This window comes from Stegostoma tigrinum, chromosome 9 (genome assembly GCF_030684315.1).
Source record: "Stegostoma tigrinum isolate sSteTig4 chromosome 9, sSteTig4.hap1, whole genome shotgun sequence".
NCBI classification, from domain to species: Eukaryota; Metazoa; Chordata; class Chondrichthyes; order Orectolobiformes; family Stegostomatidae; genus Stegostoma; species Stegostoma tigrinum.
The window spans coordinates 22452452-22475667 of record NC_081362.1 but is presented as its reverse complement, the minus strand read 5'-3'; the positions used below and the strand labels follow the sequence as shown (position 1 = coordinate 22475667).

Below are 23216 nucleotides of genomic sequence, written 5' to 3'. Positions count from 1 at the left end.
TGTCCCTGACCATTAACTAGCTCTCGAATCCAAAGAGTATAAATGTCTCCAGGAACAAACGGTCTACCACCCTCACTGTTGCTCTATTCTGTTTGCAGCTCAGATACCAATTAATTCCTCAAAATTCCTCAACCCAGATATTTAGCTTACGTGAGACTGCTGGGGATTGCATTGCTGTCCACAAACTTCCATATGCAGCAATCATGACATGCCAACTGTTCCGCCATGTCCATTTAGCCTTATTTATTTAATCTTGTAATACTCAAGCCCACAATGTAAAACATTAGATGATAGGAATGCTGGATCTTACCGATATTCTGCAACACAGTCTACCAGCCCCATGTACTGTAACGGCTGATGACTCACAACACTCTCCAAGACACGAGTTCCTGTAATGTCTGCTAAGATTCCCTGCACACTTTGCAAATACCCTGCAATTTCTTCATCATCAGTTTTTGGAATTTTGGTTGAGAGAAGGGTCTCCTCCAAAGCAGAATGGAAAAGCTTTCCTCGATTGAGAATATCTGGGGAAATATCAAGTCTAGTGTCACTAGCAGAATGGCCACAGAAATTGACAACACATTTAAAATTTGCTCTGGTCACTCGGATCGCACAGTCTTCTGCACTTAAGAGCAACAAGTGATTTTGTAAGAACTTCTTGCATGGAGAAAGGGACGCTAGGCAGTTACTGTATGTTGCTGTCAGCAGTCAAATGACGAACATAAAGTAGCACAAACAAAAACATGGACCACATTGGGTAAGATCGACCAATGCATAACAGTGAACAGTGAATGGGGTGACACGAGTGAAAGGAAAAAAAGATGAAAAAAGCAGTCATTTTAAGACCATTTGAAAATATGTTCACGTCTACAAAGGATATGTGGACAAGTGGTCTCCAAGCACACAGTCAATACAATGTAAACCCCATTAAACAACTGCCTATTTGTCAGCAAAGTAATGGGTTGGCAAAAATCTCAGAAGCACAATTGTGGCTGATGTTCCTTATCCTGCATTTTCAGGTTTCAATGATTTCAGATGTTGGTGTTGACGAGTATAGGGTTGGAACTGTTGCCATGAGCACAAATAGTGGACATTTGTCCTTGCCTCAAAACTGGAGACCTCTAATGGTTTATATTGCCACTACAGCATTAAATAAAAGAATTGCACTGGGTGAAAGTGAAGCACAGTCGTAGGCGTACAGACTAAACTTTAAAAGATAGATTACCAACATTTTGGTAAGGGGAGTTAAACATATTACCAATTAGAATGATGATCTTGAGACAATGCCAGCAGGTTTACAGAATGTTTTGCTTCAAAACATTTTCCAAAGTGTTACAAACACAGTGATGTTTTGTTAACAAATTATAGTTTAAAACAACTTCAGGGCATAACCACTAGTATTTTCACCTGAATCAATACCCACCCACATTATATCACAGAATAGATGCAGAAAAGAGTTTCAATTTGTGGGGGAGACAAAAATTAGGGGCCAGTCACTATCAAATGTAAAAACTAGTTATGGAGAAATGGTCTTAGAGTGTGGTGAGAATGTGGAAGTCACTAACACAAGAAGTAATCAAAGCAATAGTAGTGGTGCCCTTAAAGGGAAATTAAGTAAAGTTTATGAAGGAAAAAGGAGTCAAAGGATATGCTCTGGAAGAACGGAATGGCAGGAAGTTCATATTGAGCACAAAAACCTGCACAGACCTGTTGGACTGAATGTTTGAGTGGCAAGTTGAATGAAACCAGGCCAACTCAGAGTGATCACTTAATCCCTAGCACACTTATATTCAGTACCACAAGGTGCACTTACTTTTAGAATACTCCTTGAAGCCATCTTGGCCAAGCTCAGTTATCATTCTCCGTTTCCATCGCTCCAAGTAAAACGCTTGCTCCAAACTCATGGTCAACTGCAAGATGTGTGTCACACTGGGCAAGCTGGCCTTCGAGTGATCCCCCTGTGACATTAACTGCAGTGATAGTTTGAGCACAGGCCCTGGTTCACACTTAGTATTCTGGCGTTCAAAGTTCAGGAACGGAGCCAGATTTTGCGGGCTTTCAGATTCTGTATCTGCACTGGCCGGTTTTGATCTGGTGACTGGTCCGTACAAGCAGTTATCCTCATCAAGCAGGGTCTTGGGGGTCTGGGGGCTGACACTTGTTGAGACAACAGAACGGACCAAGGAGGCATATTTCTTACAATCTACTTGTTCATATTTGCTGACATCCTTTCTCCGGCAATTAAGAGATGGGAAGGTAGAAAAGCTGTGGTGTTTGAAGACCAGCTCATTCTGTGCAGCATGCCAGTATTGTTTGAAAGAGTTCTGAAATACTCTGCAGGTTGCAGCATTCAGCACAGAATAGAATTTCATTCCCCAACTTGATGGATGGAGGCACAGATCAGATAATTTTGATTCTGCAACAGAATAAAGGATTAAAATTTAATTTTTTTTCTGAAGAAGGGTCTTGACCCGAAACGTCAGCTTTCCTGCTCCTCTGAAGCTGCTGGGCCTGCTGTGTTCATCTAGGTCTACACCTTGTTATCTCAGATTCTCCAGCATCAGCAGTTCCTAATATCTCTGTTAAAATTTTGAAACATTTTCCAACAATGTAATTATAGAGTTTGATAGTGATTTTCTGTATTTCTGATTCATGACCTTAGCAAGCTGCAAGCAGTTTATAAAAAAGGAAAGCAGTGAATTAACCCTGCATATGTACAACATAGAAAAATAATGAAATAATTTGCTCCTATTGTAGCATAATTCATGGCCTCTAGATGGCCCAAACCACAATACAGGACAAAATTAAAACAACACTCCTCTCCAGCTAAAAGGGAACTAAAACCAGATTAAATATGGAGGGTTCAAATAAGATGCAAATTACTAAAAGTGGCTCTTGCTGTAAGTAATACGTAATAAAGTATCCATAATTATAACCTTAGCATCATCTGAACACTCAATTAAACTTTGCCTTTAAAAATGTACGCGTGGAGACTAAATTGTATTGAAAGTAATGGCGATCCTTCAAAGGAAGAATGACTACTGAATCAAAAATTGATCATTTAACATACAGTACTAATCTTTGTTGTATATTTAATTGCAGTAGGTAAAACTACACAAAGATCATGCAATAAGAAGGTTGCATTCAGCTGGTAAAATGTTATGATTTGCAACTTGTGTGCGCACACACAAAATTTTTATCTTGGATTGGCTATGGACCGAGAACATACACAAGCTACAAGTCAATGAGAAACTTCAGAATTTTCAGGTGGCTATCCCAGCTAAATTGTTGTATTCTGAGCAGGAGATTAATGTTATGTTGGGGATTCAGTCATGTACTGAGGTGAGCAGGTGTTTAATAGTGAATGTTATCCATTGTGGTATCATCCAATCATTATGTTCCGAAAAGATACAAAAAAAAGGCTCCCTAGTGGGCAGCTAATTTTGGATCATTCTTACTGTTCAAGACATTAGAAGTTGTCAGCTCTGCAAGAACACTTTACACAAATTAGAAAGTGAAGCATTTTAACAGTGCAATAAAAAAATTATCAACAAGTTCTCAAGTGAGCAGCCCATTTCTCGAATTAAGTATCATATCAAATATGGCATTTCACATCTGACTCAGATAAGAAATGCATTAGAACAATAAAATATAAAGCTACATGGCAAGGTTCAAAACATGCACACAATGACATTCTAATGGTTACTGGTATTTGTACTTTCAATTTCCAATAAGTACTACATTTATCGGAAGTATTAAGTAGTTTAAGAACTATGTTAAGAATTGCTATGGCATTTCTGCAGATTTGACTAATTGATTTCAAATACTTTACTTTGAAACTGGTTAAAGAAGAAAGCCACTGTAGTTCTTCAAAGGTCAACTCGAAGACAACATCCCCTGGGACCCGGCTTCAGCACTCTTGGTATCTCATAGATCCCTGTAAGTATGGAAGATTAAGAGATGATCTGATTGAGCCATTCATTACACTCAAAGGATTTTATAAGATGGAAAAGAACTATTTTCTCCAGTGGTAGTGTTCGAAGCAAAAGATTAATTTTAAATTACGTATGTTTTAATTTTTAAATGGTGACATTTGGAAGCACTCTCGTCATATAAATGATAGTAGAAATCTGGAACAAACAAAATGAAAGATTAGGTCAATTGAAAATTTCAAATCTAAAATTAAAGAAATTCTGAAATGCAAATCTTTTAAAAGGCAGGTTGGATGGAGTTAAGATATATATTTGACCATATCTGATCTAAAGGGGGAAAATGAGGCAGGTTGCAACAATAATGATGCAGCAGGAAGATGAGGATAGACTGAATTATTGTGTAGATTGATATATCGCAGCACGCCAGTAGGTGTTCCAGACTTAATCTTTGTTGGAACAATTCCCAAAGTTGGGTGGATCTATATTAAATAGATGAGAGAATTTTGCAGATGTACATCAAACTACTGTAATCACTGTTCCTCCATTCCTGTAACTTATACTTCTCTCCTGTCACCACTAATGTAGATACAGACCACATGGACTGCAGTCCTTCAAAAAAAATGCTGTCGCCAGTCCAGAAAGACATACTTACCACTCAATCAAGCAATGTCATGCATGAATTTCAAGGCCAGTGCGAAATGAGGTATGCAGACTGTATGTCTCGATGATTTGCTGATTGAGTCAAACAATATTCCTTTAGTCATTTGTAATGGGCAGAAAGTATACCATCCTCCACCATCCAACACTCTCAAATTCCAAGACAAAACATTAGTTCTAATTTTGCAATTGGGCAGCACTTGCTGAACAATCCAAACTTATAAGCTATACTAACAATCAACATATGTTAAATAATTCAAACTCAAAACATGGCTCATTTATCGTTGTCAGAATTAACTTATTCGTATGCTGGTAGGCATTCTCTGCCAACAAAAGGAATACATTCAAGTCCCCTCTTTTTGAAGGATCCATGTGCTTGGGATATCTCTAATTTCATTTGCTTTCTCTTAGGCAATGTGCCAAGTAATCAGAGTCAACATGCCAACCAATAAACAGCTTTTTCCTCAATAAATTTAATTTGCTGCAACAGCTTGAAATTTGATACTTTTCTTTTGTCCTGATGAATAGAACAGCACAAGAACAACTTTTGGCAACATGAGTCTTTTCAGCAATATAGCATATGGTGCCATAAGATCATAAGAATAAGACAGAGCAAATAATGGATTCGTACTATTTTGCTGTCATTGCTAAATATCTCAATGCATCACTATAATATTGCAATAAAGAATTGCATAATCTTTAAAGAACTTTCCAAACAGCATAGCAATTTTACCATCTGCTTTGATTAACAGAGCTAACAAGGTGTAAAGCTGGATGAACCTGAAAACCTGTTTTTTCTGAAGAAGGGTCTAGGCCCGAAATGTCAGCTTTCCTGCTCCTATGATGCTGCTCGCCCTGCTGTGTTCATCCAGCTCTACACCTTGTCATATCAGATTCTCTAGCATTTGCAGTTCCTATTATCTCTAGTTTGATTAACAGTTTGCTTTTCATGTTCTAGCCAAAAACCTGACTAGAATTTCAGATCTCTTCTTCAGCTACAAAGGCTATTCTACAAAGTAAAAAAGAATATGGAGAGTTTGTGCCCCTATCAATATTAGGAAATTTGACAACAGATTTTGATAGGTACATTAATTAAAGTTTCATTGAATATTCATATAAAGTCATTCAGCACAAATGAGGACTTTTCTCTAACTTTGGCTTAAAGGAAAAAACTTTTAGTACCATTCACGTGCTCCGACCTCTGCCCACCCACTTTGGAGCATCTTTGTCAATTTTTAAGTACATATCTATTTCCCTTTTGAAACTTTTAAACCTACTTTTATCACCTTCCCAACAGTGTATTCCAGATCTTGAGTACTGAGCAAAAATATTTCTTCTCATCCTCTCACACCTCAAATTTTTAATAATCTTGAATTTGTGTTCTCCAATTAATGGTGGGCAGCACGGTGGCACAGTGGTTAGCACTGCTGCCTCACGACGCCAGGGAGCTGGGTTCAATTCCAGCATCGGGCGACTGTCTGTGTGCAGTTTGCACATTCTCTCCATGTCTGCATGGGTTTCCTCTGGGTGCTCCAGTTTCCTCCCACAGTTCAAAGATGTGCAGGTTAGGTGGATTGGCTATGCTAAATTGGCCGTAGTGTTCAGGGTGGTGTAGATTAGGGGGATGGGTTTGGGGGGGATGCTCGGAGGTTTGGTGTGGACTTGTTGGGCCGCAGGGCCTGTTTCCACACTGTAGGGATTCTATGATCCTAATAAATTTAAAACTCTTAAATAGTAAAATATCACACACTTAGTTTTTTTTTAAAACATGGTTTACAGACCCAGTGACACGACTAAAGATCACATGTGCATCTCAATCTGCATTATGCAGCCACTGAATCATATACAATTATGTCCTATATAAGGCCACACAAGTTGAACATGCCATCATTTAGGTTTGCTTGTATAGGGTAATCCTGCAGCTCTAATGTACACTCTTTGTATTGCTTCTTGCAACAATCTTGTCACAGTGTAACTTTATACAAGTGAACAACAAACATTACAGCTGAAACAGAGCATTTCAAATCAAAAACTATTCAACAGTCCAAGTGGTGGTAAAAGTTGAAGTTTCTTTAAAAAGCACATCTTGGCATGGTTAATTAGGAAAGTAGAAAATAAGGAAGAGCAAAGTGGTCTTAATATGTTTACATGCATACAACACAGTCTCAATACACTAATATACATCTGTTGCCTGCAGTTTTCTGAAGCATGCTGAATAAAGGTTTTCAACATTTGTTAATGGATTATGAACAGAATCCTCCATCGACCTAAATCTGCATAAGCCACCTCACAGTTGTCAAAACATCTTTAGATGGACAGGGGCAGACATGGCAACTTTGTCCTTGAATGGCCTGGTGGCAGTTACATTATCAGGCTGCTCTCGTCACTTCATGAATGCTGTCCTTGTCCATTGGGATCTCAAAGATATTGAGACAGTTGTTCAACTCTATATGGTTCTTTAGGGACGTATTGGTTCTACCAGCACAGGACACTAAGTCTTACCACATCTTTAAACCCTCCAGACAGCTATTGCTCAACTTCAGGGCACTTAGAAAAATTCAAGTTAATCTGGCATTCAACACAGTCTTGTGAAAAGGAAATCATGATTAAACAATTTACTGAAGTTCTTGGTAAGAATACCATATGTTGGAGATAAAGTGGGATAAGTGAAAGCTCTGTACTTAGATTCTAGAAAGTATTTAATGAGATACCACTTCAAACGTTTTACTCTCATGGTGTAACAATTTGTCATGGCCAGAAGACTAGCTAGCTAACAGGAAACCGAGTGTGCTTCTTTTTTTTTCCTTATGAGGAAAATATAATGAATGGTATGCCACAGAGATCAATGCTGGGTCTCAATATTTTGTAGACTGAAGGGCTTGCACGAAGGGACCAAAGTTATGGTTGCTGAATTTGGCGATGACAAAAAGCGAGTCAGGAAGGTAAGCTGCAGAGAGGACAAAGTGGTTACAAAGAAAATAGACAGGTTAAGTGAGTGGGCAAAGGCCTGACAAATTATTCATTAACATAGGAAAATGTGAAATTGTCCAGAGTGGCATGAAGAATAAAAAGGGAGCATTTTATTTAAATGGTGAGAGATTGCAGAGATTTGAGATCCTGAGGGATCCGATATCCTGCTGCAAAAATTAGAATTCAGGTCCAGCAAGCAATTAGGAAAACTAATAGACTTGTTTTTTTTTATTGCGTGCAGAATTGAATGTAAATAGTGGGGCGGTTATACTTCAGTTATGCAGTACGCTGGTGTGACCCATCCGGTGTAGCATGTTTGGTTTTGATATCCTTATTTAAGAAAGCATGTAAATGCATTGGAAGCAGTTCAGAGGTTTTCTGGATTAACACCTGGAATGGGTTGGTTGTCTTCAGAGGAAAAGTCAGACAGGCAAGGTTTGTATCTGCTGGAGATTAGAACAGTAAAAGTTATGTTGATAGAAACATACCAGATCCCGAGGTTCTGAAAACATTGAACTCGAAATGCTAGCTGTTTCTCTCTCTACAGATGCTGCCAAACCTGCTGAGCTTCTCCAGCATTTTCTGTTTTTATTTAAAATCATAAGGAGTCTTGCAAGGGTTGATTAGCAAGGATGTTTCCTCTCACAAAAGAATCAAGGACCAGGGATAACTGTTTAAACAAAAATGATCAGAGAGATGAACAGAACTTTTTTCTCAGATGGGTCATGAATCTTTGGAACTCTTCCTCATAAAAGGTGGTAGAAGCAGAGAGTCTGAAAATTTTTAAAGCAGACATAGATAGATTTTTGTGAAACAAGGTAACGAAAGGTTACCAAGGAAAGGTTAGAATGTGGAGAAATCAGATCAGCCATCATATTACTGAATAGCAAAGCAGGCTGAGAGGCTGCGTGGCCTATCCCTGCTCCTAATTCATAGTTACTAACACATTGATAGTACTCTCTCACCAAATTTGGTCCTTAGATGCCAGTACTATTCACTGAAGAGTTTCATCTCCATGCCACGTATAACCACTTCAGCAAAGGGCAGTCCCGAGATTGATGTGCAGACTGCAGTCTCAAACACTTCCAGTAAGGTCTCAACTGAATGTGCCTGAGGGATCTAATTCTATTTTCTGGGGCTAAAAAGGCACATTACTGCCATGTGAGATTTGTTTACTTAAAGAGTACTCAATTTCTTATTTGGTTGCAAATAAGACCGGCATTTACACAATACCTTTTAAGATGTAAGAAATTCTAATGCATTTCACAGCCAATTAAGTAATTTTGAAGTATAATCACCGCAGTAACGTAGGGAAGCAACAGCCATTTTGCACATAGCACATATAAACAGAAATATGAATAAAAGAGCAGACAACCTGTTTTAGTGATGTTGGTTGAGGGATAAATGTTGGGACCTGATACATAAAGTAAGCAGGCAATTTTGTGCGAAGTGGAGCTGACAGTTCCATTGCAGTGTAGGTGTGAAATTCTTTAACACTCATTTACATCTTCAACATGATTATATTCTGTTAATTTACCTCTGGTCCCTTTAGTTCTTTTTTAGTCACAATCCCCTCTTGAGAACGGCTGTTTTTATCAGACGGCTTTGCTCTCAACTGTCACACCTGCTTATGTGTTGACATGGCTCCACGGAAAGATATTTTTGAGTTTATAAGCAGATCACAATACAGAGAGAGGTGGCATTAAAACCTGGGTTCTTTTTTGGGGGGGACTGGTTGGGGAATGGAAGGAGGAAGAGTCCTCTCACATTTGCAGCTTAATTTAGCTAGGCGGCTTCTTTTTGTTGTGCAGAGCCCTGAATGCCACTTAGGTTCCACTTTTTTGGTGCAAAGTGGATAAAGAATGCACATGCTTTCACTTAGAAGAGTCTACATTAAAGTTAATGTCAACCCTCACAAACTTCACTGGTATAACCACAAAACATTTCTGGTTACAGAGAAACTCTGAATAAATATCTTCCTGCGTTATGTTGCTTTTTTTTGGTAAAAAAACCTAATGGAATTATTAACTTACAGCTCTGATTGAAACAACATTCACATCTTCAATTTTACAAAGCCTTTTTGACATTATGGCATACGTACATTTGTGTACATTGAGAAGTTAGGAATCTGACATCTGTTAGGGAATAGACTCAATGGGCCAAAGGGCATACTCCATACTATATGATTCTATGGGTTTATGTGGACCCTTTCAGCTTAGTCTAGGAAGTTCAGGTGATGTTACTTCACTACAATCCAGCAACTAGTAGCTTAAGTACCAGTTAGAATTTAGCATCTAAAGTACACTTCATTTTAAAAATCTCATAACTGGGCCTGCACAGTAAACTGAATCATGCAGTTGAAGAGGAATTGGATATTGAAAATAAAAATCTGCTTCTGGATTCCCTGGGAAGGCTGACAAGAAAGGAAGAATAGAGAAGAATTGTTTTAATTACAAAGGAACAGTTCTTTACTATGACAACACATCTACTCACTATTATGCTATTTAACAATGTCAAAACACACAAATGGTAGTCACATGTTTTACATGTTGAAAAATACAGGTTGTAGAAAGCACTTTTGGCTACTTAGTCATTAAATAAGGGTCAAGTCAAAATATGCATGCCTATTACGTTTGAGAAAAAAGACATTCTTAACAATCTTAAAAGTTCATGTCCAGTGAAAAGACAAATATAGAGAGTTAGAATTTCATTCTACACTATGCATTTTTCTTGCAATCGTACAGAAAACTTTGCAGCATGGCATCAGCAACTGGTAGAGAAACCCATGTCCAAGATAGCAAAAGAAACTAGTTTTTGAAATAGCATGACAGAAGAAGCACAACTACAGATCCAAAGTCTTTCACGAAAACTTGGTTCTTGGTCACCCAACATTTTGTCAAAATGTTTCAGTTGTATCATACCCAAGCAATTTTTCCACCAAGCCAGAAGTTCCACAGGATTGGTATCTCAACTTCAATCTCTTTTCTCCTTCCCAATAATCTCCTTCACTTCAATATTGAAATCATCCGCAAAAGAACGGCATTTTCCACTCAACTTTTCTGCATGCACCCCTCAGACTTCTACCTCTCCCAACATAATGATTCAACAGCTCAATCAACAACATAAAAAATAGCAACAGAAGTAGGCCATTTGGCTCCTCAAGCCTGCCCACCTTTCATCATGATCACAGCTGACCTACCTCAGGCCTCAAATCTTTTGTGTCAGCTCCTACTAGTCCTCCACTTCCTGATATTTAAAGAGTCCACCTACCTCCTTTTTAAATACACTCAGTGACCTGGCCTCCACAAGTCTCAATAAAGGGCAGATGTCTACCCTCTGGGTAAAGAAATTCCTTTGTTTCACAGTTACAGAATAAGGGGGCATTCATTTAAAGCTTTGTCCCCTAGTCTGGGATTCCCCAGTTATGGAAATGGACACTTATCCTGGCATGCTCCCTTAGAATCTATGTTTTGATAAGATCAGCTCTCATTCTCTTAAACTCAAATGAATAAAGGCCTAACCTCTTTATTCTAAAAGCCAGTGTAGTAAATCTGTATTGAACTGCCTCCATGCCAATACATCTTTTCTTAAATAAGGGAGGCCAAAACCAGACATGGTACTCCAGGTGCAGCCTCACCATCATCCTATACAGTTGTAACACAATTTCACTGTTTTAAACTCCAACTGCCTTGCAATAAAGTCCAAGTTCCAACAGCATAGTAATATAGGCCCAATATCTTTTTGTTCCACCTCTTAAGTCTAACTGGTACCAACCACCTCTCATATTAGTGGCTTCAGCCTTGGATCTTGTATCTACTTACATAACCAATCATTTTGAACTTTCACATCTCTTCAAATTCAGAACTGCTTTTATAGAAATAGTGTTAATAGCCCAGACTTGGATAAATAGGCCCTCGTTACAAGTTTCAATACATACATTTTGTAAACAATGTGGAAGAGAGTAGTAGATTTCAGGACAAGAAGCCAGTCACAGATATAAGCATAGCTGACGAAATTTAATGTAGAGCAGTGTGAATTGATCGAAAGAATGTTAAGAACCTTCAAAATTACATCAGTTAGTCACTGAGGTGCTTGCAGGGACAAAGAGTCTGAGGGGCTTATGCACATAAACCTTTGAAGATAGCAGAATAACTAAAGAAGAGTGTTGAAAAAGCATACTTTTCATATCTTACAAAGTCGCCTTTGCTTTATTAATAGACACATGAAGCCCCTCAGCAAGGTAAATATTATAAAACACTAATCAGGTATCAGCTGGAATACTGCGCTTAAATCTGAACACCAAATGTCTGAAAGGATGTCAAGGCCTTAGCAAGAATGCAGAAACAATATGATGAGTGAATTTAATTAAATAAAGAAACTAGAAGAGAAGAGGAGGTTATTTACCTTAGCAAAGATAGTGAAGAGGATATACAGGTGTACAAAATTATAATATAGTAAATAAAGAAATACTGGTTTCAATGACAGCAGTTCAGTGATCAGATGGTACAGGTTTATGGATACAGGCAGAATAAAGATGAGGCAACTTCATTTATAAACAAAGCAAATTATTTTGACTTGGAATGCACTTCCTGGAAGGCTGGCAGAAGCACATTCAATAGTAACTTTCAAAAAAGTACCCGATGGGTCAAATATGCAGAGCAAAAGGGAAAGAGCAGTAGTGTGGCTAGATGAATAGTTGTGCGATGCACCAGAAAGATCTTCTGTGTTCATCATTCTCTCGGATTCTACATTTACAAGATGCATTGCTTCCAGTTTCAGGTCAAACACTGTCCTTCACTTTGTTTAGATCCAACCTTGCTCTACGACAACGACTGAATCTCTCACTCTTGCTCCTTTTAACTGTAAAGTACGTTGCTCTGCGTGCTCGTGCTGTTTCCTGACCTTATCTTCAGAAACTCATCACAGTCTCTTTATTCATTTCACTAAATGAAATGCCATTATTTTCCTACAAGTCCAGAATTGCAGCACTGATTATCTCTCAATCTATTCTCCCCTAGAAATCTTAATTTGTCTTCCCTTTAACTTTTTTTAAAGCTGCACCATCAAGCTTTTTTACTATTAAGAAACCAAGATCCACAACAATGTGTTACAGTGGGGTGTGAACTAAATTGTGTATCATTTTACTCACAAGTAGGAGAAAATGAAGCTATTCCATGGAATGTCATAGACTGGACAAAATGATAAAGACAGTACTGAGAATTTATGGCACATCCCTTTAATGCAGTAAATAACATTCTGCTGTATATCCAAAATTGTTTACAGTCCATTATTAAATTTTATCACCATAAAATTACCTTTGAATGTTGAGCATTTGGAATCAAGGAAGTAGTTATTCAATATCAGCAGTTCTTAAACAAATGTTGATTGCAATTAAAAATAACCTGATGTTCAGTGTGATACCATGGAACTTGCAGTCATAGCTTGTATTTTTTGAGGCTTGCCGAAATGATAAGGGAAACAGAGAGGGAGAACCTGACCCTTCCAGTTGCTAACGAAACAGACAAACTGAGATTTAAGAACAGGGATTGGGATTCTGAAAGGAAATCAAGTAGCTAGGTAAAGAAAGGGCAGCTAGATATATCCCAAGATCTCTTCTTCAGATCTGAAAGAGGTACTGAGGATGGAGGTGAAAACTGAAAGCCCAAGTGTTTTATTGTAATACAGTGGGACACATTTGTTCAGAATGCTGAAAGTTGTAAGGGAAGCCCATGGGATTTCCTTGGTTTCAGAAGAATGAGTTTCAAAGGGATATCTAAAGGAAAACACCGCAGGTCAATTGTACCCTTAACTACAAGCAGGGAATGGAGATAAGAACTGCTAGGAGTACCGGTAATGTGAACAAGGTAGATGAGAGATACAAAGAAATTTTGTCAAACAGGATGACAACGCCTTTCCCTTTAAATGATGTGGTTAAACCAATAAATGTATGCGGGACATAGGAGGTACCAAAACACTTCACTGGTGAAGGTTTGAGTTTTTCCTCTAGAGAATGCAATAAAAGCCAAAATGTTAGTAAAGGGAATAAGTGAGGAGTACAACTGGATACACAATATTACCTACATATGATGTGAATGTTAAGAGATTCAGTACTGATAAAATACCACCTTTATTTGCTGACCTCAAACAAGCTCAGGGGAGGAAACAGAGATTTGATGAATGTTGGAAATATAATTTATTTGAACCTAGCCAAAGGCAGACATTGCAAGTGATACCCTGTCTGATCTGATCGTAAGAAGTGAAGCAAGTCACAATAGTCACGTCCAGCAGGACAACAGTGGAGAAGGATAAAGGATAATTTACATTGCCATAGTCAAAGGACAATTTTGTAACTGTGATAGAGCTATTTTAGTATGAAGAAACAGCAAAAACTGATTACAGGATACAAACAGGAGTCACAGGAAACTGGTACAGATTTGAAAAATGACAAAATATTCAACGACTTTGGGAGGGAGGGGAAACTAGTAATGGATGGGAGCTTACAAGGATATTGGAGTTAAAGATAGGATTTTTGACAACATGGGCTGATTTAAAGAGGATAGGGACAATAGCTGAAGAGAGGGAGTTGTTAACAATATCAGCTAATATGAAGGCAGGGTTAGGCAAAAGTGGTGGGGAAGTAAGCACTGACGGTTTCCTGGGCGTGGCGTCAAAACCACAAGTGATAAGACCAAAAGGAGCTCAGAGATACCACGAGGAGAGGTAGAAATGAAACTAGAGAAGGACAGGATTCCAGAGCCACGATAGTTGGGCCTTTAGAGAACATTTGGTCAGATGGGAGGGATGTGGCACAGGCAGCCTTTTGGTGACAGACATTTCTGAATGATAAAGCAGCCCATGGGCTCCCCACACACACTGTTGAAAATGAGACTTGATGGGAGCGGAGTTTAAGCAGGCACTTTTCAGTACAGAAAATGAACTCTACAAACTAAGATGCTGCTATAAAGATAAGCAGATTTAGCAGATAACAGCCATTAGTGCTTTATGCAATGCAGCTAGATACAGCAATGGATGGCTAAACCATACTTTCAAGTTTGTCTTCCTTGGAGATAAGTGACAGAAATGAGACTCGTACTGGAGGAAAAAGTAGAGCAAGGAAAAGTAATGGTTTAATTGGGATGAATGTGTAATTAAGCAATAAGTAAATGTAGAAATCTAATGGTAAATAGAGAGCTAAAGTCTTGATAGATGGTGTTTCTCGTTTCTGTTAAGCAGTTTTGAAAGTGCATTTGGTTAGAAGGTAGAAGATAGTTACTTCTCATGCAATCTTCACTGACAAGCTCATCTTCAATCATCCGAATAATTAGTAATAATGAAACTTCTAAATTTCAAATCAAAGCTGCATATGTACACATGCCCAATATAATGGTATACTAGGTTTCTTGTGTTGCAGCTTCAAAATCTATTCATGCGTAATGCAGCAAGCTAAGGTTCATTTTGCACTATCCACCCATCACTGACACCTGTACTTTTCACACAAATACGATCTAAAAATTATATAACATGGAATATAAATTTAACTAACTTGTGAACAATGACATTGTACACAAATTTTCATAGCTGAAACATCATATTCTATAATTCATACTGAAGTCTGGAGGTACTCGCAGGCTTTGCAGATCTGTATACTACACAAATATTGCTGATTCAATATGATTTTCACATTGCAAGGCAAGTGCATAACAAGTCCAAAACTTCAACATGTATGCCAACCAGTGGTATGACAAGCCCTGCAAAATTAATTTGTTTATTTATAAAGTTTATCTTGTCCAGTGGACCGAACTTAAATTTCCAAATCATGCAAGGTTAACCAACAATGGAATCATACTGCACTGGGTGAATTAAACTTTTCAGAAAGTATCTAATGGGGATGGGATGCTATTCCAAGCAGATACAGAGCAATGAACCTGCTTTCGCTCTTTGCTCATTCTTGAAACGGGAAGGAATCTGCCTCCTGTCAACTATTGGACAGACATAAAGGGACTCTTCCTAGGGTGGGGTCAGACACTGTCGAGACCAGAAAAGTTAGCTGTTCGCTTCTGGAATTCCCTACTCCTAGATCTGTGCAGTACCCAGCCCTACAATCATCTCAGCTTGCCAGAATCACACACCACCCTGGTTCAGGTCTGTCTGGAGCCTCTACCCATGACCTGGAGTCAGCCTGCCCAGCTCCCAACTCTCAAGGCTTGCCACATCAAACCCCTCTCATACTCAGACATAAGAGACACCACTCCTGCCAGACAAACATAGGCCCAACTCAGAGTGTTGCATTCACAAGAAATCACCAGATATCCTAACCCTAAATGTCCACCTGGTGAAGCCAGACAATCTTTGAGGAGGAGGATAATAGCCAGTTGTACTGCTCTGTCGAGTCCATGCCAGCTTTGCGCTACATATGCATAGCAGAATAGTGCAAATCTATATACACCAAAGGTGCTCAGACAGAGGTAATGGGAGACTTTGAACAGTCTCCTCACTTGCTACCAAGTGGAATACAAGGCAACGGACATCCTAGGAAGCCACTGGCCTGTGATGAGGCTTTTATTCAATGAGGGAAGATTGGACAGGCTGGGTTTGTAGCCAGAGTTTAAAATGAGAATTTACCTTATTGAAACAGTGAAGATTCTGCAGCAGTGCTTGATTATGGTGCATACTGAGGAGATGTTTTCTCTTTTTTTTTATTCATTTGTGGGACATGAGTGTCACTGGCTGGGTCAGCATTTATTGCCTGCCCCTAGTTGCCCTTGAGAAGGCAACAAAGTGTGGGGCTGGATAAACACAGCAGGCCAAGCAGCATCTCAGGAGCACAAAAGCTGACGTTTCGAGCCTAGACCCTTCATCAGAAAAGGGGAATGGGGAGAGGATACTGAAATAAATAGGGAGAGAGGGGAGAGGCGGACTGAAGATGGATAGAGGAGAAGATAGGTGGAGAGGAGAGTATGGGGGGGGAGGTAGGGAGGAGATAGGTCAGTCTGGGGAGGATGGACAGGTCGGGGGGGCGGGATGAGGTTAGTAGGTTGGAGATGGAGGAGCGGCTTGAGGTGGGAGGAGGGGATAGGTGAGAGGAAGAACAGGTTAGGCAGGCGAGGATGAGCTGAGCTGGTTTAGGGATGCAGTGGGGGGAGGGGAGATTTTGAAGCTGGTGAAATCCACTTCGATACCATTAGGCTGCAGGATTCCCAAGCAGAAAATGAGTTGCTGTTCCTGCAACCTATGGGTGGCATCATTATGGCACTGCAGGAGCCCCAGGATGGACATGTCATCTAAGGAATGGGAGGGGGAGTTGAAATGGTTTGTGACTGGGAGGTGCAGTTGTTTACTGCGGACCGAGCGTAGATGTTCTGCAAAGCGGTCCCCAAGCCTCCGCTTGTTTTCCCCAATGTAGAGGAAGCCATACTGGGTACAGCAGATGCAGTATACCACATTGGCAGATGTGCAAGTGAACATCTGCTTGATGTGGAAAGTCAGCTTGGGGCCTGGGATGGGGGTGAGGGAGGAGGTGTGGGTGCAGGTGTAGCACTTCCTGCGGTTGCAGGGGAAAGTGCTGGGTGCGGTGGGGTTGGAGGGGAGCGTGGAGCGGACAAGGGAATCGCAGAGAGAACGGTCTCTCTGGAAGGCAGACAGGGTGGGGTTGGAAAAATGGCTTTGGTGGTGGGGTCAGAGTGTAGATGGCAGAAGTATCGGGGGATGATGCGTTGTGTCCAGAGGTTGGTGGTGTGCTGTGTGAAAACAAGGGAGATTCTCTTTTGGTGGTTATTGCGGGGGCGGGGTGTGAGGGATGAGGTGTGAGAAATGCGGGAGACACGGTCGAGGGCGTTCTTGACCATTGCGGGGGGCAAGTTGAGGTCCTTGAAGAGTGAGGACGCCTGGGGAGTGCGGGAGTGGAATGCCTCATCCTGGGATCAGAGGTGAAGGAATTGGGAATAGGGGATGGAATTTTTACAGGAAGGTGGGTGGGTGGAGGTGTATTCCAGGTAACTGTGGGAGTCGGTGGGCTTGAAATGGACATCGGGGTTTGTAGTTGGTTGCCTGAGATGGAGACAGAAAGGTCCAGGAAGGTGAGGGATGTGTTGGAGATGGTCCAGGTGAACTGAAGGTTGGGGTGGAAGGTGTTGGTGAAGTGGATGAACTGTTCAATCACCTTTGGGAGCATGAGGCGGCACCGATACAGTCATCAATGTAACGGAGGAAGAGGAGGGGTTTAGGGCCAGTGTAAGTGCGAAATACAGGACTGGTTCACATAACCTACAAAGAGGCAGGCACAGCTTGGGCCCATGCAGGCCACCCCCTTTGTCTGTAGGAATTGGGAGGAATCGAAAGAGAAGTTGTTGACAACTCCCATTCGATTCCTCCCAATTCCTACAGACAAAGGGGGTGGTCATGGGCACCCGCATGGGCCCAAGCTGTGCCTGCCACTTTGTAGGTTATGTGGAACGGTCCTGTATTTCGCACTTACACTGGCCCTAAACCCCTCCTCTTCCTCCGTTACATTGATGACTGTATCGGCGCCGCCTCATGCTCCCAAGAGGAGATCGAACAGTTCATCCATTTCACCAACACCTTCCACCCCAAACTTCAGTTCACCTGGACCATCTCCAACACATCCCTCACCTTCCTGGACCTTTCTATCTCCATCTCAGGCAACCAACTACAAACCCCGATGTCCATTTCAAGCCCACCGACTCCCACAGTTACCTGGAATACACCTCCTCCCACCCACCTTCCTGCAACAATTCCATCCCCTATTCCCAAATTCTTCGCCTCCGCCGCATCTGCTCCCAGGATGAGGCATTCCACTCCCGCACAGGCGTCCTCATTCTTCAAGGACCGCAACATCCCCTCCCCGCAGTGATCAAGAACGCCCTCAACCATGTCTCCCACATTTCCTGCACCTCATCCCTCACACCCCGCCCCCGCAATAACCACCAAAAGAGAATCTCCCTTGTTCTCACACAGCACACCACCAACCTCCAGATACAACGCATCATCCTCTGACACTTCCGCCATCTACAATCCGACCCCACCACCAAAGCCATTTTTCCAACCCCACCCCGTCTGCTTTCCGGAGAGACCACTCTCTCCGCGACTCCCTTGTCCGCTCCACGCTCCCCTCCAACCCCACCATACCCAGCACTTTCCCCTGCAACCGCAGGAAGTGCTACACCTGCACCCACACCTCCCCCCTCACCCCCATCCCAGGCCCCAAGATGACTTTCCACGTCAAGCAGAAGTTCACCTGCACATCTGCCAATGTGGTATACTGCATCCGCTGTACACGGTGTGGCATCCTCTACATTGGGGAAAACAAGCGGAGGCTTGGGGACCGCTTTGCAGAACACCTATGCTTGGTACGCAGTAAGCAACTGCACCTCCCAGTCACAAACCATTTCAACTCCCCCTCCCATTCCTTAGATGACATGTCCATCCTGGGGCTCCTGCAGTGCCATAATGATGCCACCCATAGGTTGCAGGAACAGCAGCTCATATTCCGCTTGGGAATCCTGCAGCCCAATGGTATCAATGTGGATTTCACCAGTTTCAAAATCTCCCCTCCCCCCACTGCATCCCAAAACCAGCTCAGCTCGTCCCCGCCTCCCTAACCTGTTCTTCCTCTCACCTATCCCCCCCTCACTTCAAGCTGCACCTCCATTTCCTACCTACTAATCTCATCCCGCCCCCTTGATCTGTCCGTCCTCCCCAGACTGACCTATCTCCTCCCTACCTCCCCACCCAAACGCTCCTCTCCACCTATCTTCTTCTCTATCCATCTTCAGTCCGCCTCCCCCCCTCTCCCTATTTATTTCAGAATCCTCTCCCCATTCCCCTTTTCTGGTGAAGGGTCTAGGCCCGAAACGTCAGCTTTTGTGCTCCTGAGATGCTGCTTGGCCTGCTGTGTTTATCCAGCCCCACACTTCATTATCTTGGATTTTTTAGCATCTGCAGTTCCCATTAACTCTGCCCTTGAGAAGGTGGTGGTGAGTGATCTTCTTGAACAGCTGCAGTTCACCTGCTGTGGGTTGACCCACAATGCTGTTAGGGAAGGAATTCCAGGATTTTTACCCAGGAACAGTGATATATTTCCAAGTCAAGGTAATGAGTGGCTTGGAGGGGATCTTGAAGGCGAAAGTGTTCGCAAAAATCTGCTGCTCTTGTCCTTCTAGATGGAAGTGGTTGTGGGCTTGGAAGCTGCTGTCTGAGCATCTCTGGTGAATTTCTACAGTGCATCTTGTAGATAGTACACACTGCTGCTAATAAGCATTGGTGGTGGAGGGAGTGGATTCTTGTGGATTTCGTGCCAATCAGACGGGCTACTTGACAGGGAAGCCAGAACTAGGGGCACAGTTTAAGAATTTTGAGATAGAGATTAGAAGGTTGTTCGTCTTTGGAATTCTCTTCCTATGAAAGTAACAGAGGCTGTGTCATCATATCTATTCAAAGTATAGTTAGACAGATTCAAGGGTTTTGAAGGGCAGCTGAGAAAGGATTGTGGATCAACAATGATCTTATTGAATAGATGACTGTTTCTGCTAAAAGATACACTCGCCATAGAGGGAGTGGAGCAAAGATTGACCAGATTGATTCCTGGGATGGCAGGTTTGACATGTGAAGAGGTTGGATTGACTGAGCTTCTTACTTACTGGAGTTTTGGTTTTTTTGTGAGGGCGGTGCTCATTGGAATATTTAAAATTTTGACAGGGTCAGACAGCCTGGAACGTAGGAATGATACTACCCTTATCTCGGTATCCAGAACATGGGTTCACAGTCTCAGGATACAAGACAGAAAAATATTTTCTACTCAGAGTTGTGGTGAACTTGTGGAATTGTCTACTGCAAAAGGCTGTGGAGGCCAATTCACTGATTTTTTCAAAATAAGAAAACAGATACTTTGAAGCTAAAGATGTCAAGGGATATGGGGAGACAGGCAGAGCAGGGCATGGAAAACCAGCCATAATCATATTGAACGGCAGAGCAGGTTTGATGGGCCAAATGTGTCACTCATACTCTTACCTATGTTTCTATGTTGCCAAGATCAGCAGTCAGTTTTTATAGGACAAAAAGAGGCCCTTCAGCCCATCAAGTCCATGTTAGTCATCAAGCATCCAACTATTTTAATCTCATTTTCCAGCAATTGACCCGTAGCCCTCTAAACATCCTGTTCCTCACCTTAAACTGTGCACCTGGATAACTAACCCATTTGCTAAGGGTAAGCGTTTTTCCCTATTTGTGCCTCTGCCAATCAGAATCCCTTCAGCCTTCTCTGCTCTAAGAAAACAATCCCAGCCTGTCTAGTTTCTCTTCATAGCTGAATTGCCCCAGCTCAGGCAACACCCTGATGAACCTCTTCTGCACTCTATCTAATGCAAACACATCCTTCTTTCAGAGTGATGACTACAACTGTACAAAGTTCTCCAGCTGTAGCTCAAATACAGTTCCATCATCACCTCCTTGCTCTTATATTCAGTGCCTTCACTAATAAACGCAAGTACCCATATGGCTTCTTAAACCACCCTATTAACAAGTCCCACAGCCTTCAATAAATCTATGGGCATGCACACCAACATCCCTCTGATCCTCTTTACTTCTTAAGACCCTACCATTCAACATGTAGTCCCAAATGCATCACTTCACACTTTACAGGATTAAATTCCATTTTCCAATGTTCAGCCCAATCTAAACTGTCCTCTGATCTAAGGTTTTTCACCTCACTATTTAACATACCATTAACTTTCATGTCACCAGTGAACTTACTGATCATATCTCCGATAAGCATGTGTGAATCATTAATGTACACAACAAACAGCAAGAAAATCAGTATCAATCTGTACAGTATGCCACTGGGCACAGGCCTCCAGTCATAAGAACAGACTTCAACCATTGCCCTCTGCTTCCTGCCGCTAAGCCAAATTTTGGATCCAATCTGCCAAATTGCCTTGAGTCCTCAAGCAGTCTGCCATGAGACCTTGTCAGAAGTCTCACGGAGGACCATACAGACTACATCAAATGTTCTACCCTCACCTACAGAACTAGACATCTCCTTGAATAATTCAATCAAATTTGTTAAACGTGACTACCCCCTAACAAAACAACGCTGAAGATTAACCTTTGTCTCTTCAAATGAAGATAAATTCTGTCTTCAGTATTCTCCCAAGCAATTCAAGTTTCCCTAACACACATACTGTACTCACTGGTCTGTAGTTTCCAGTAATACCCCTACACCCATTCTTGAATAATGACACATTAGCTGCCTTACAGTTCTCTGGCACCCTTCCTGTGGCCAAAAAAGTTAATGTCAGAGGCACTACAATCTACTCCCTTGCCTCCCACAGCAGTCTTGGATACATCTCACCTGAGCCTGGGGATTATTCACTTTCAAGCCTTCTAAAACTGCTTATTCATTCCCCCCTCTCAAGGCTAATGTGTTGAGGTATATCACAGTCCAGCCTCTTTGATTTCTAGACCTACATCATCCTTCTCTAATGTGAATTCAGGTGAAAAATACTCATTTAAAACCATAGCTACGTCTTGTGGGTCCTTATACAGACTGCCACTTTGGTCCCTAATGGGCCTTACTCTTTCACTGGTTATTCTCTTCTTCCTAATATAATTTAAAAAAAAACACTTTTGGACGTTCTTTCATGTTACCCATGTTTTTCCCATCCCCTTGTGGCCCTCCTAGTCTATTTTTAAACAACCCCTTGCACTTAAGGCATTCACTGTTTGCGCCTTCGGTATCTACCATTGGTTTCCTCTCTTTCCCCCAGTGTCCAATCCAGTAAATCTCTTAATATCAAGGGTCCTCTACACTGTTGGTCCCACCTTTCAATTTAAGGATACGTTGATTCTGCACTCTCACTATTACCCTTTTTAAATGTGTCCCAGTGCTCTGACGTGGATGTTTCAGAAAGTAGTTGCTCCTAGTCCACTTTGGCTAGATCCTGTCTTATTAAAATTGGCCTTCCACCAATTCAGAACCTTTAATTCTGGTCTGCGTCCTTAACCATAATAACTTAAATCTTACTGAATTATGGTCACTATTGCAGAAGTGTTCCCCTACTGCCACCTGTCCAGTTTTGCTTTCTAAAATATGATCCAGGACTACCCGTTCTCATGTAGGTCTTTCTCCATGCTAACTTAAAAAGCTCCACTAGAATCACTTTAAGAATTCTGCCTCCTTTCAGCTTTTCACACTTTGTCCATCCCAGTCAACATAGTGGAATTTGAAATCCCCTATTGTTATTAACCTCTTTTTTTCACTTTTCAAAGATTTACCTACACATCTGTCTTCAACTTTCTCTGACAGGTTGTGGATCTATAGTACATCCCAAAGTGATTCCTCACTTTTTGTTTTTAATTCACTGCAAATGGCTTAATTTGGAAAATCTTCTAACTTTTAAAAATCTTTTTTCATTTAATCTATTTTTCCAAACCAACCCGTTCAGAGACATTGTAACACAACTCTAGAGCAGGTAGGATTTAAATCCGGGCATCTTGGTCCAGAGTTATGGACACTACCACTGTGCCAAGACATCCCTTAAGGAATCTAAGATATCATTTCTCCCTCAAGCAGTAACTGACTCCTTGGTTAATACTGCAACATCACCTCCTCTTTTGTACTCATCATCTCATGGGAACATTCTA

The 23216-nt window shown here is 41.3% G+C and overlaps 1 protein-coding gene across 1 annotated transcript in view; it reads right to left on the bottom strand.

Moving 5' to 3' along the window:
* The window catches only part of mgme1 (mitochondrial genome maintenance exonuclease 1), a 30203-nt gene that overhangs the window by 5523 nt on the left and 1464 nt on the right, over positions 1-23216 (bottom strand). The window contains exons 2-4 of the mRNA XM_048535428.2: positions 3833-3937; positions 1814-2416; positions 311-524 (exon numbers count right to left, since the gene is read on the bottom strand). Coding sequence (XP_048391385.1) covers positions 311-524; positions 1814-2372 — 773 coding nt within the window. The 5' untranslated portion in view covers positions 2373-2416; positions 3833-3937. The remainder of the gene's footprint in view (positions 1-310; positions 525-1813; positions 2417-3832; positions 3938-23216) is intronic.